Raw genomic sequence first — 12891 nt, 5'->3', positions numbered from 1 at the left:
CGGTGTTACCCCCTCGACGGGGGCTATCTCCCCTGGACTAGCCCAGGGAGGGAGAGGCGGAGGAGGGTAGTAGTCTCAGGAGGCTGTTTGGCGTCTTGTGGTGTGAGCTCTTTGCGCTCTTTTTTGCGTGAGGATTTTTGAGCTTGGTGACCTCCCCAGCCCGGGAAGACTCGTCGGGCTCCCGGTCGCCCAAGTCCTGGTAGCGAGCTCTCTGAGATGCTCGGTTCGTTCGGTCGGCAGGAAGAGCCCCCCAGTTGCGACTTCGTTTATGTTAGGAGACCAACGGGCATAGATCCCGTCTAGTTGGAGCGCCAAACAAGCGCTGTTGCGTGCCGGCCGTCGTTTCCCGTGCGGCCTGACCCGGGGGCGGAGTGCATGAGACTAACCAGCCGTATGCACCCGCCCCCCGCGCTGTGCTTCGGCCCTGGGCCCCCGGCTTTTCAGCCCACAGTGTAATCAACGTCATACATACATACATACATACATACATACATACATACATACACACACGTATCGCCCCCTACCTGTCGCTAGGTCCGACGTCTCTCTCCTCCAGCACGAAGTTGTGCCTGTAGCACCCGGTGGGGTTGTCCTCCAAAGGCACGAACGGGGGATCCAACGGGATAGGGTACACGAAATTCGTGTAAATTGGGATGCCGTGGCCGGCACACTCCCAGTTTAGGGGCACCGCGATCTGTTCGCAACATGTGGGGGTAGTAATAAGGATGGCAGCGGAAGGGCAGGCGGGGGGAGGTTCGTTGTTCATGACAGTGATCACAAGCGGGCGGTGATCACATGGATAGCGCGCATCATGACGAACCTGCGTCCAGTCGGTTGTACGGTAGGCGGGGTCCGGAAACTCGGGCGGCACTTCCCCTGGGTTGCGGTACAATTTGAATGCCCAGTCGCAGCCCGACAGCTTGCGCAAGCCGCTAGAAGGTGAGGGTGCCACACCACGTGTTGCCAAGGCTTGAGCGTCAGCTGCTCGCTGGCGCGCGACGCCGTCGGTAACGCGGAGCAAGGTGGGGTTGGTGCTCATGACCGGAGGACGGAAGATGGCGACAGCCGACTCGAGATCTTGGAAAGAGCGCAGGGGAGCGTGGCTTGCCCGTTTGTTTATACCTAGAACGGCTGGATTTTCCCAGTCAGGCGCGCTGGCGCCAGCTCGGGCTGTCCTCATGGCTCGTTCCGATTGAAGGATGACGCCGCCCGCGCGCACAAGGGATAGCTAGGCTAGATGCTTAACATAAAATCGAGAGTTGTTGATTCCTGAAAATGTGTAAGAAACCGGGAAGGGGTTTGCGAATGTGCCGCAAGTTGCGTTACCAGGAAACGCCGACAGATTAAGAAATAGGTGCCTTGCGCGATAGGCACCTTGTCATTATCTAGACAAGGTTACATTACATTTCCGCGCTCTGCATCGCATCATTTTCTAAGACCGCATCCAGTCGCTCTGGCGATGGCCGTTTCTTGTTGCCCGTTACGGCACAGCAACTTGTGCAGCACCATCGTCACCAGGGGTTCGCACGTGGTCCCCCACCGTACTACTGATCTGGCCCAATGTTGCTTATGTGCCCAGTGCTGATGGGATGGGCACAAATCGAGAAATGGTGCAGCACCTCTTTTCCCACGCTCAACTATTCCGACTTTTTCAGCACTCAGAGCTAGAGCTTTTCAGTTGCTTTTACACGCTAAAAAGCGGAGCGTACCGTTGACGATCTGCCAGCAGCCGCGCCTAGCTACATGATGGTGCCACAGGCATACCGTACCGCGATAGAACAAACAGGACCAAGCTACGGTTGCGGGAGCATGGCCTGGCCAGAGCATTGTCCTGCCGCCGGTGCTGTTCGTTCTGAACCCCTCACTCAGATGAACAGAAACTTGCAGAAACACAAACGTTTAGTTGCTTATTGGTCCGACTTGTATTACTGTGTTTATCTGAATACCGAGATGGCTGCCGTTGACCCAGATCGACGCATACGTGTCCAAACAAAAAAATATGAAAGTGGTGAATCCTTACAAAAGCATGATTTCTGAACAATGAATGTGAGACACAAACGCCTCCGATGTGTGGTCTTCTCATACATGTCGTGGAGTACAACATGAAGAACCTAGCGTATTGACGGCGGGTAGCCTCTCCCCCTCCCCCTAAAAGGAGCGCGCTATACACGCCCCTCTCGTCCATCGTCCCCCCTCGCCTCCTTCCTCTCTCCACACTGTAGAAAAGCGGGGAGGACAGAGAACGCAAATCGCAAACCCCGCAAACGAACACCGCACGGTGCTCCTCCGGTTCAGGGTTAGGCTAGGAGGGTTAGCTAGGAGAGGACACGGAAGGGCCACAGGGCTAATCCACCTCCCGCCGCCGCCACGCTGCTACTAAAAGCCGCCAACCCCGAAGGATTGAGCAATAGAAAAGGCTAACGCCTGACTAGACTGTTTAAATGGTATGACAAAAGGTGAATTCCATGGTAAAACTAGCTAAGCCGCCCGCCCGCCCGCCCTTCCTCAGAATCCCCCTAAGCCCCCATTTCTATTCCTTTTGCGCTGCCGTGAAGCGCAAAACCGCCTGCACAATCCAACCATCACCTGCTCAACACCAGATAACATAAACGCAAAACTCCGGAAGAGCTTCGCCCGCTCGCCCGCCCGCCCCGGTGGGTGGGTGGGAGATAGCGGACCGCCGTTCCTTCCAACAAGTAGCAACGGCAACGAAGACGCACGAGGGCGCGTTCAATGCCGCGAAGAAATTAAATTTTGTGACGGACAGCTGTGGCAACACAACCAAACACAGTTTAGGAGCCCGGATATGAAGTGACATTGACCTTCCTTCCTATATGTAGCAACCGAGGTACATCGAACACGGAAAATGAGATGATACAACTCAAAGAGTGAGCTACGTGAGGCAACCAAAAAAACACCAAACACACGAGCGCGCCCAAGCACCACACTGCATGACGACGCACTAAACACTAAACGCAACGCATGTGGAGCACAACAAAAACTTACCCCGCGCAGACATGGAATGAAGGCCCATCACCATGCAACCGCTGCAAGCCGCAACAGCGACGCCTTTATTCCAATTAAAGATGTGAAGCACGAGACAAAATAATGGAATGAGTCGAATATACGCATTCTGGGCATTTAGAGGCCCACGACAGTATCATGATGTGAATATAATGATCAGTTTTTCCATAATGTATATCAGCTCTTCCAAGATACTCAGGAGGGCCACACAAGAGTGCATTCCGTCAAACACCTCTCTCAAAGCGAGCTGTGGACACCGCCGCCCGCCGCCGCCAAGCCGCGCAGACCACTTCGACAGCATTCGACTTTTGCAGCTGCCGTACGGCAGCGCCCCGCGCCAAGGATATATTTCCTATATGTGAGACTGTGTGCGTTTTTATACCGTCTCTGTGTCTGTATATCCCGAGGCGGGGGATGCACGCACTACTCTCACTGCAAACTGTCGCCGAGCCGGCTTCGCATTTCTTTGCTCATCGCAACGACCAACAACATCGAAGCAAGACCTGGCATCACACAAAGCGATTCAACGTGAATGTGTTCTGACTCGCAGCGCACGCATGCGCCCAGGCAAACCAGCGCTTCATGCAAGCGGTGCCAGAAGCCCCGAATGTCTGGGGGTTCAGACCCAAGGTGGGAGGAGGCGGCTTTTGTGCATGGTAGTAATGGACAGGCTGCACACCGATGGCCAAAACAACCACAACGACCGCCATCCCACACTTTGGATCCATCCCCAACTATATCGTGAACGTGCTGATCTGTGCTAAAGCACCAAGTGAAATGACTGCCCTCCCCCATATGATTGTGCACGGTCGTAAAGAAGGCATGTGACCAACCGGAACATGTCGGTATACCCTGAGCACAACCGACATACGCAGCTGCTACAAAAAAACATCTCTTCATCTTCAATTCATGCGAACAAGCAGCAGACTGCTATACTAAAAAGGTGTCGTGCACGCAGTGTATAAGGGACAGTGGCATCCACGGCCGGCGTGCCGCACTGCGCCAAGCACATCCACACAAGCACACCAAAAAACTGAGATACAGCATGCGGCAGGGGGTGTCACAGAGACACATACACACATACGGGGTGACAGAACAACAAGTAAGCTACCATAGCGTACACCACTTACAAGACGTTTGACATACCTGCTCGAGCAACTTCCTCGCGCTGTGACACAAGCGTGTTGCTTTCTACTTAGTCTCTCAGCTTGTCAGTTATTGGATGGGGCTGTGGTCACCACCACCATCACCTGTTGATTTGATTTTACCGACATGTAACTTGCCTACGATTGCGTGAGAACAAGCGCCCTCTCCCCTCCCCTTCCCCCCGTCAACACCCCACCGCACGAGCGACCCGTACAACGGTAAAGAGTGAGTGAACGATCGAGGCTGTGAAAACGTAGCAAAGGAGAGTGGTTCAAGGAACTCAAAAGCACCATCGCCGTCCAAACGACAGGCTCTCTCACAACAACTCTCAACGGGGGGACCGCGCCCGGTGGGAGCCACATATCCTCCCCTCGAGCTAGTGACGGGTTTCGGGTCGCAGAGCTTCGCAACGCACCACCAAGGCCGCCTAACCCACCAACCCACTCCTCGCCGCAGCCGGAGCAAGACAAAAAGATGATTATGTGGGGTGCGAGCACAAGAGGGCGTACCAACAGCGGCGCGAAGTGGGCAGAGGGCCATTTCGCTTCTAACTACCTGCCTGGCAGGCAGGCAGGCAGGCCGCCTGCGGTCCTCACCTCCTCTTCTCTTCATCGCGGCCACAACTGCGCGCGTGACGACGAGGGCTGCGGAATTTCTTGTCGTTGGTGTTGACGTTTCCGCTGCTCCTGTGGGTCTCCTCGCTGCTGCTGCAAATGATAGCAGCAGCTCCGAGGGCCCCACCAGGATATGGGCACCATCACCAGTCTCGCAGCCTCGGTTGCACGCGCGCGCGTTGTAAAGGGAGCGGGGGCACACGCTTAAGGAAAAAGGCCGTCAGGCGGCAGCTGCCGACAAGGAAAGAAGACCCGCCGCCAAGGCCAGCGCCAGGACCATGACCACGATGTAGTGCGCCGGGGACGACGAGGCCACAGACTAATGCCGCGCCAGGCCTTCGCCGCCGCCACCACCGCCACCACCACCACCGGCCCCTCGAGAGCCCGTCAGACGTTGCAGGATAAACGCGTGCGCGATGTTGACCGCGTTCCGAGCCCCAGAAATCGTAACACGCCGCAGGGCGTCGGGCAGCGGACCCTCGCCAGCAGGTGGCGGCGGCCGGCGAGCAATGTTGATGCTGACGTTCAACAGGCGCTGCATCCAATGGAGAGTCTCACCTCCCCGGCCTGCGTATCGGGCCAGAGGTCAATTTGGGTCAGATCCGAGGTCGATTTGGGTCAGGTCGGCTTATATTCACCGCCGGACGTGTGAACATTGACTGCACATGTCGTCGTGATGGTCCGGACATCAAGACGCTCCATGATTAAGCAAATCAATTCCATGAGGTCAAACAAGCTGATTGAAGTCTAGTCGGGGCGTGGGACGCGGATGGACCCGGAAAGGCGCTTGCTGCGAAAGGAAGGCATACCGTCACAAGCGTTCACGAAAACAACAAACAAAGCCTATACTGCAACGACAGCCAGCTATTCAGGCCTTCCACGATAATAGGCAGAGCATTCCTCGCGGATTGATCGCGGATGCCTTGAAGCATGTGTTCTTTCCACCAGATGCCGTTGGATCAGACCTGGCGACTCAGATTGATAAGGCCCGTGTTGAATGTGGCCAGACCAGGCGAAACCCAGATCGAAATCGACCCAACAGAGATCGAGATTGACCCAGATCGCCAACAGATGACCACGGACGTGGGGGACCAGCAAACTTTACCAAGCAAACAAAGCACATCATTTCCAACGCATGCAGGTCCCCAGACAAACAGAAAGGTGGACGAGGCCGGTAACATAATAAAGCGCAATGACGCGCCTCGCGCAACTCACACACGCACCTATCAGCAAGCCGACGCGGTTCTCGGGCACCTCGATGCTGACCTCCAGCCGCGGGCCCAAGACATCCGGCTGGCCCGGCTGAACCCCCGGCGGTGCAGGAGGCGGCGGGAGCGGACCGCCAGCATGGGGGGGCAGGGGCGCGGGGGCGGGCAACGGAGGCGGCGCCATGGCCGCAGATGCCACAGCGGTCGCAATGGGCAAGCTGGGCATCCTCGGCAGGGCGCGCATAGCGCTGGGGCCAGGAGGAGCCGCTGCGACCGGGACAGCCAAAGGCGCGTGCGCCATGCCGACAGGCGCAGCCGTCAGGGGCAGCACCGGCGCTGGGGCGGGCTGCAGCTGCTGCAAAGGAAAATAGACAAAAGCAGACGTCCCGGGGGCTGGAGGCTGGGCGTAGAGGGGCGGCCCCTGCGCTGTCGTGAGCGTAGGTGGCTGCTGGTGTTGCTGCTGCTGGGGTTGCGGTTGCTGCTGATGTTGTTGTTGCTGCAGCAAATGCGGCGGCATGTGTCGTTGCAGCAGGCCTGGCGGATTCCTGAGGTGCCCGGTCCGCGCCAGGAGGGCCATACGACTGCTTGGAAACTGCCCCTCGAACGAAGGCTCACCCGGCTCTAAAAATGGCCTGGTAAGCAGCTGCAAAGGGGCGGGAAACGAAAAGCGGAAAGGGAAGGAAGGAGATCGCGAGCTGCACGGGCACGGACTTGGTACAGTAGAAGTTTGACCGAGTCCGAATGGAAAAAAACATGAGGCACTGACGCTACTTTATAAGTATGGATTCTCAAGCAAGAGCAACAAAGTTGCGAGCCTGACCTTGTCAACAATTATGCCCATTGCGCGAAGAGTTTGCAAGCAGCCGCCTGAAATCGTTGCGATCCGCTCTCTTGGCAGTTCCGCGTCCCTATCAGGTTCTGCGGAAATGCTAATGTTCGCATCGGCTTGCGCCGTGATGGCCCGCACGGTTCGACCTCCAGCGCCGAGAATATATCCGCAAACGCTAGACGGCAGGATGAGTTTCCATTGGGTGCTGACACCCATAAAAACGGCCTCCAACGGTAGCGGTCCCGGCATTCCAAGGCAGCCAGAAATCGCAAACAGGGCCGTTATGCAGGAACCCAGGGTCCCTGTCAGGACTAACACCCTATCCGACGTGCCAGAGTATAGCTCATTTGGCCTTGATAACTGGATGCGAGCGCCACCAGAAATGAGCTGAAGCTGGTCGCGGTTGTGTCCGCCTCGCCCAATTATGCTGCCCGCCAAAGCGTTTGAGACACAGAGCTTCATTAGCACCACCTGGCCGCCAAGCTCATCCAAGGAGCCATGGCGATAGCGAGCTAGTGGTCCTGTCAGCACGTGCTCGGTCACCACGGCTTGAGCCTCAAAAGCCCAAGGCCCCAACATCGGCTACTAGCCTGGCCCCCCGCCCGAGCTTGACGCCCTCCAGCTCATGCGCGCCCTGTCTGGCAGGCTGTATGGGCTGCAAAGGTTGTGTGCTCCGCTAAGTTGAGCCCCTCGTTCAACCTGAGAGGTCGATGGCGGCGTTCAGCAAGCAGGCTGCTGCCTGATAGTGAATCACAACGTCAGCATACCTTTGTGCGGGCTGAGGCGCTTCTTTCTGCCTCAGCCGCGCATCCGGCGCCGCGGCGTAGCCCCTTGGCAAGCGCAAGTCAAATTACGACCCAGAAATCACCCCCACCTTTTGGCCCTATTAATAATGAAAGACGCTTATGCACAAATTACTACCATAGCTGGACTGGTCAAGTTGATCCCGCTCGGAGACGGTCAAGTGACAAGAGCCTTATGTACCGCTTTCGAGGCGAACTCTCTCTCCAGAGTGCGGATCACAGACCTAACTCACCTATCCTCCTGCGTCTTCAATTTGTAACTCCTCGGGTAACTGAAAGGCCCTCCTTTGTCGTATGCGAACTCCCGCACGGGTCGCGGGATTTTCCTGAATCCTGAGTCTATTTTACCCTAAATTTAATGTCAGAAGCATATCCATTTTGATATAGTGGTTGTGCGAAGAAGTGGGATGTCCTATGGGATGTTCGCAGAACTACAGGACTTTATATTCTATCATCATGAAATACTGGACTGAGAATGAACCAGGGACGATTCGCTATATGCATTGTATAAGTTTATCTTTACCGTTGATTGTCCTACGAGACCCGAGGCTTGGAAACCATGTCAGTTTCTTTTTTGCATGTTTCATAACTCCAAACACTTGACCACAATGCAAAAATTATTTATTTTTTCATCTCATATTTATTTTGTGATAAGTTGATTCCAAAGTCGGGTAGTCATCCACTTGCCCGTGCACCGCGACCGCCACATTAATATACCGTCCCAATCGGTGGCTGAAATTAAAGGCTGAATATTTTGCCTTTTCACCACTCCACTGTGATAGCAGAACACGAATGCCTTGTGCTGCTCTTATCAGGCAATGGCTTCGGCGCGTTCCTATCCCTGGCAGTCCTCCTGCGAAGCCCAGTACGACATGCAGAGCCATTCAGAGGACTTATACAAATAAAACTTTATTACATTTTCGGTGCCATGGCACAAGGTTACGCAAGGAACGCAATATTTCACGTGCCGACCCGCCAGTTTGCGTATGAGGTTTCGAATGCCGCGGGAAATGACCAAATCAAGCAATGCGCAAAAATGCAGAATCGCGACCATTCGCTTGAAATGACTTCCACTCGCAACGGCGCGAACCATAACTGGTTCATAATACGGAACCTGTTGTTATGCAACAAAACAATGCCCGCGAACACTTTCTTGGCGTATTGACGCCTTGTTGAGGATTGTTCCTACTCCAGTCTTTGAGTTCCAACTCCACATCGCTCAACCCTCCGACACATGGCCGGGGCCACATTGACAAAGGCCTGAAGAAGCGCATATAATACATGAATAGGAGCTGTGGCTGTAACTCCAGCAGTCCATGTACCAAGCGTCCCAGTCGCAACCCTGCATGCAAGTCGTCCGGAAACGTCTAGAAGGCCCTAGCTGAACCCCCCATAGCAGCAGCCTCAACTCCATTGCCCAAGGCAAAAAATTCAGGGAAGTCGTAGAGGGGGAAATCGTGACGTTGCTAAGAAACATGTCCGATTGCAACATGCAGGAGATTTGTAATCCCCCATTCGACGCCCTTTTGCTCATACGCACGTCAGGATATCTGAACTGCTCCAAGGGCGGGCCTGTGGGCCTCGCCTTCTCGCACTTCTGCTCGTCCTACACATCCCCCCGTCATTCCCCCCTTCCCATCTTTCGTTGCCTTGAAAAACATCCCCCATGGCCCCTTCCCACACCACAGAGGACTTGCGAGGCGCTGCCAATAATCGCCACTGTTAAGATTCTCCTAGCCAGAATGAAGAGGCCTGCCGTATTATTAACAGTGCTTGTCGAAATAGCCTCTACAGATAACATAGTCCCGTACGGCCTTCGGAGCAATTGTGCAAAAGAATCATTTCTCCATTGAAATAGATTTAGTTTTTAACTTTCTGGAAACAAATACCGTAGTCACAAGGCCTGTAGTACAGCTGTCGCAGCCTTTTGCACAGGGCGCTGTAGCATTTTTTTTTGAAGTATAAGTGTGGATAACGGGACAGCAAAGGGCTGGGGAAGCACGGGCTATAATATATGCACCGTAGCTAAACATACTTGGCTGTCCTTGCAGGCTGTGCTCAGCTCTTTGCTTTTTATGCACGTCTAGCCGTCTACGTGCTAGCAACAGGGTCCATGGCTTTATCTGATATCCCTTGACAGAAGGAATGAAGCTCATGCATTACTCAAAACACGGAGGAAGTGCATTGGATACAGAGGATAGCAGATCAGTGCGATGCAGTTCTGCACAAGTGTTTGTACAGCAGCAGGAGGTCGAAACACCGACGGGGGGGGGAGGGAGGGGCCAAAACCGCACCGGATTGAGGGAATTAGGCGGCGGGTTGCTGCACACAAGTCCTTACCTGCCATGTTCCCGGGCAGTCGCACGAATTGTTTTCTGAGTTTACACTTTCCATTCAAAGCGCGGCAAAGATCTCGCTTTGCTCACACATACATATGTACATACATACATGGTGCCCCTGGCCAGCGTCACGCCCGTATCAATGTATTACATACATACATACATATGTACATACAATGCAGGCGGCTGGCAGAGGTTAAGGCCTGGATTCTGCTCCCGGCCGACCCGGGTTCAAATCCGCCTGCCGGCTCCTCGGGTGTTGGAGGAGTGTTAAAATGGGAGGTGGCCCCCCATCATATGGACGATGTAGGACGTGATAAAATCATCTTGCGAGCTGACCAGGAACTAAATTAATGCGCCGTTGATCCGCTAGATTTGGTTGAATGCTGGTGGTGACTTGCCGAACCCAACGAATACATTCTGAAGTCGGATGGGGTGACGGATTAGGGTGCCCCTCTAGCAGGGGAGAGCAGGGACTGCCCGGGAAAGGGGCCGCTGGCGAAGTTAACCACCCTGTAACAACAAACATACATACATACATACATATACACCTGCATACCTTAATGGTGTGCGTGAACGACACGGCCACTGCCCCAAGCGACATGTTGGTGAGCAGATTGCCCAACGTGTGGACCACCTGTAACAACATACATACATACATACATACAGCATGTCACTCGCTTACTCGCGCATGCTCCCATCCTGCCACCGCATTCCGCAGGAGTCGCCCCAGTCACCCCTCCCCCTCTCCGCTCCCTCTTCTTCCTTCTTCCCTCCCGCTGTGCTTCACTTCCCTCCGCTCCACTCTGCTGCCCTCCGCTCCCACTTCCACCCCCACTTCCACACCCCACCCCACCCCACTTCCACACCCACTTCCACACCCCACCCCACACAAACATATTACGATTGTGCCACGACTGTGCCACTCCGCCACGACATGTAGCAGTGCCGTACTCGCCTCATCAGCCTCTCACTCACTCTCTGCACACATCTGCCTCACGTCTTCCGGGAAGCCGTTTGAAGCGGTTTTTTGAGTTTGGGGGGGGGAGATGGAGATTGAGAACAGGGTCCGTCTCCCTCTCACCCTGCCTCTTCCCTGCCTCTTCTGCAGAGAGACACACTTTCTTTTGGTTACCATGCTCACCGCACCCCACAATGTGCCAACCCACCACACACACTCACCACCTGGACCTGTTACTGGACACAGGAACTGTTTCGGGTTCTCTGTCTCTCCGCAACACCACTGCACACAAAAGTCATGTCGGCTTGTCTGCACCTCTCACGCCCCTCTTCTTTTTTGAGGAAGGATTTGATGTCATTTTGATGGCATTTTCCCCCCTGTTTGCTCACATACGCAAACCACCGCGCCACGCCACGACTAGCCCACCTGCCGCTCCCAACACTGCACTCACTCTCTTTTCGCCAGCACCTAGCAGGCAACACTGCCATACCTCACATCACCCCATCAACACCAACAACAATTTCCAATGTGCTTTCCCCTTTCTTTCCGTAATTTTAACCAGCCTTATCCTTCCATAGATGATACCATTAATGTGATAGTTCTAATAATCTTACTAGATTACTAGAAATGTTACATTATTTGTTAATTGTTGCCCTTGCCGGCAGTGGCAGCAGCAGCAGCAGCAGCAGAGGCCGCCTCAATCGCCTGCACGCAACCCGCTACACTTGCCCCTCTTCTCATGGCCTCCACCAGGGCCTTATGCTCGGCGGCATTGGTCCGGAGCAACCCCGCAGCCGCCCACACGGCCCAACGAGTGACGTTCTGTTGCTGCGAGTCGCTGAGGCGAGTACGGGACCGCAGCAAAAGCCGTTGCAAGTCGGTTAGGTCGGCGGTTTGTCCCATCACCTGAAAAAATACAACGGTGTGGCGGTGGTGTTGGTTGTAGGGTAAAAGGTGAGGGTGTTACGGATAAAAGAAAACATAATCAGCTTTTTGAGGAATATAAACAGCAAATAATTGCGAAGGCAAAAATCAGCACTGCAAAATTGAGGCAGCTGAGTGGTACTTGGCGGTTAGGGATTTTAAACGTGTGTGATGGGATGGGGAGCACCTCGACTGTGGTGCGCATCGATGTGTTCGGGAGAGTGGAAAATTCTGTGGGGGTACGGCAGTTGTACGGTAGAGGAAGGGAGAGGAAATTGTGATGGAAAGGGACGGGGGAATGGAAAGCGGGGGGGGGGCGGGTTTCGTACTGCACAGGCGATGCTGAGGGCGCCATCTTCCCTACGCTTCTCCCCAACCTTTCACATCAATATACACACACATACACACACGAACACCAATTCGGCTATTTGGGTCTGATTATTCTAGAAGACTTGTGTTTTCGTTGTGAAAAGCCGTTGCTTTATAAGGGTTTCCCAAACGAAACAACCGAAGGGTTGTCTTCCCCTAAAGGGGAATCCACACGAACTCGCACACATCTACCTCGTCGTACTCCCGGCCCTCCGCCGCAATGCCTGCTACCGCCACCAATGCCAGGTTGTCGATCTCCTCGTCGGTCAGGGTCCGCTCGATGATGCGCTACACAGGGGGGGAGCGGGTGGCGGGAGTGGGAGACGAACAGGATCAACCCAAGGGGGGGAAGCAGGGAAAGGAAAAAAAACAACAGTTTGAAAAAGCGTTAAAAAAGAGCGCGTTTGAAAACTTTAAGTGAAAGGAGGGTGTGGGGGGGTTTGTAAGAAAGGGGAAAAAAAGGGGGGAAGGATGGCTTGCGTGTGTGTTGTGTGTGTGTGTGTGTGTGGGGGGTGTGGTACATAGGAAGTGGGGCAAAAACTTCAGGAGGAGGAGGAGAACAGTCAAGAGGAACATAAAACCTCTCTGTCGACCACGCCCCGAAAACACATTCGTTACTCATACTCCCTTTTCCCCCCCCGGNCAAAACCCCAGCATCTAACCCCCCCGCCCCC

At 54.5% G+C, this 12891-nt stretch overlaps 2 protein-coding genes across 2 annotated transcripts in view; both read right to left on the bottom strand.

The window, feature by feature from the left end:
• Positions 1–5103: 5103 nt before the first annotated feature.
• VOLCADRAFT_93708 (uncharacterized protein) lies at positions 5104–7400 on the bottom strand (the record flags this gene model as incomplete). The annotated part of the gene is made up of 3 exons (XM_002952901.1): positions 5104–5351; positions 6008–6635; positions 6813–7400. The coding sequence occupies 3 exons, from the start codon at positions 7398–7400 to the stop codon at positions 5104–5106; spliced, it is 1464 nt and encodes a 487-aa protein (XP_002952947.1).
• A 4144-nt stretch (positions 7401–11544) lies between these two features.
• Positions 11545–12891, bottom strand: part of VOLCADRAFT_105755 (uncharacterized protein) — a 4597-nt gene continuing 3250 nt past the window's right edge. Inside the window, exons 5-6 of the mRNA XM_002952900.1 lie at positions 12410–12507; positions 11545–11830 (exon numbers count right to left, since the gene is read on the bottom strand). Coding sequence (XP_002952946.1) covers positions 11567–11830; positions 12410–12507 — 362 coding nt within the window. The 3' untranslated portion in view covers positions 11545–11566. The remainder of the gene's footprint in view (positions 11831–12409; positions 12508–12891) is intronic.

Source organism: Volvox carteri, assembly GCF_000143455.1.
Source record: "Volvox carteri f. nagariensis unplaced genomic scaffold VOLCAscaffold_33, whole genome shotgun sequence".
Classification (NCBI taxonomy): domain Eukaryota; kingdom Viridiplantae; phylum Chlorophyta; class Chlorophyceae; order Chlamydomonadales; family Volvocaceae; genus Volvox; species Volvox carteri.
Note: the sequence above shows the minus strand (reverse complement) of the source record. Positions and strands in the feature narration are given on the sequence as shown.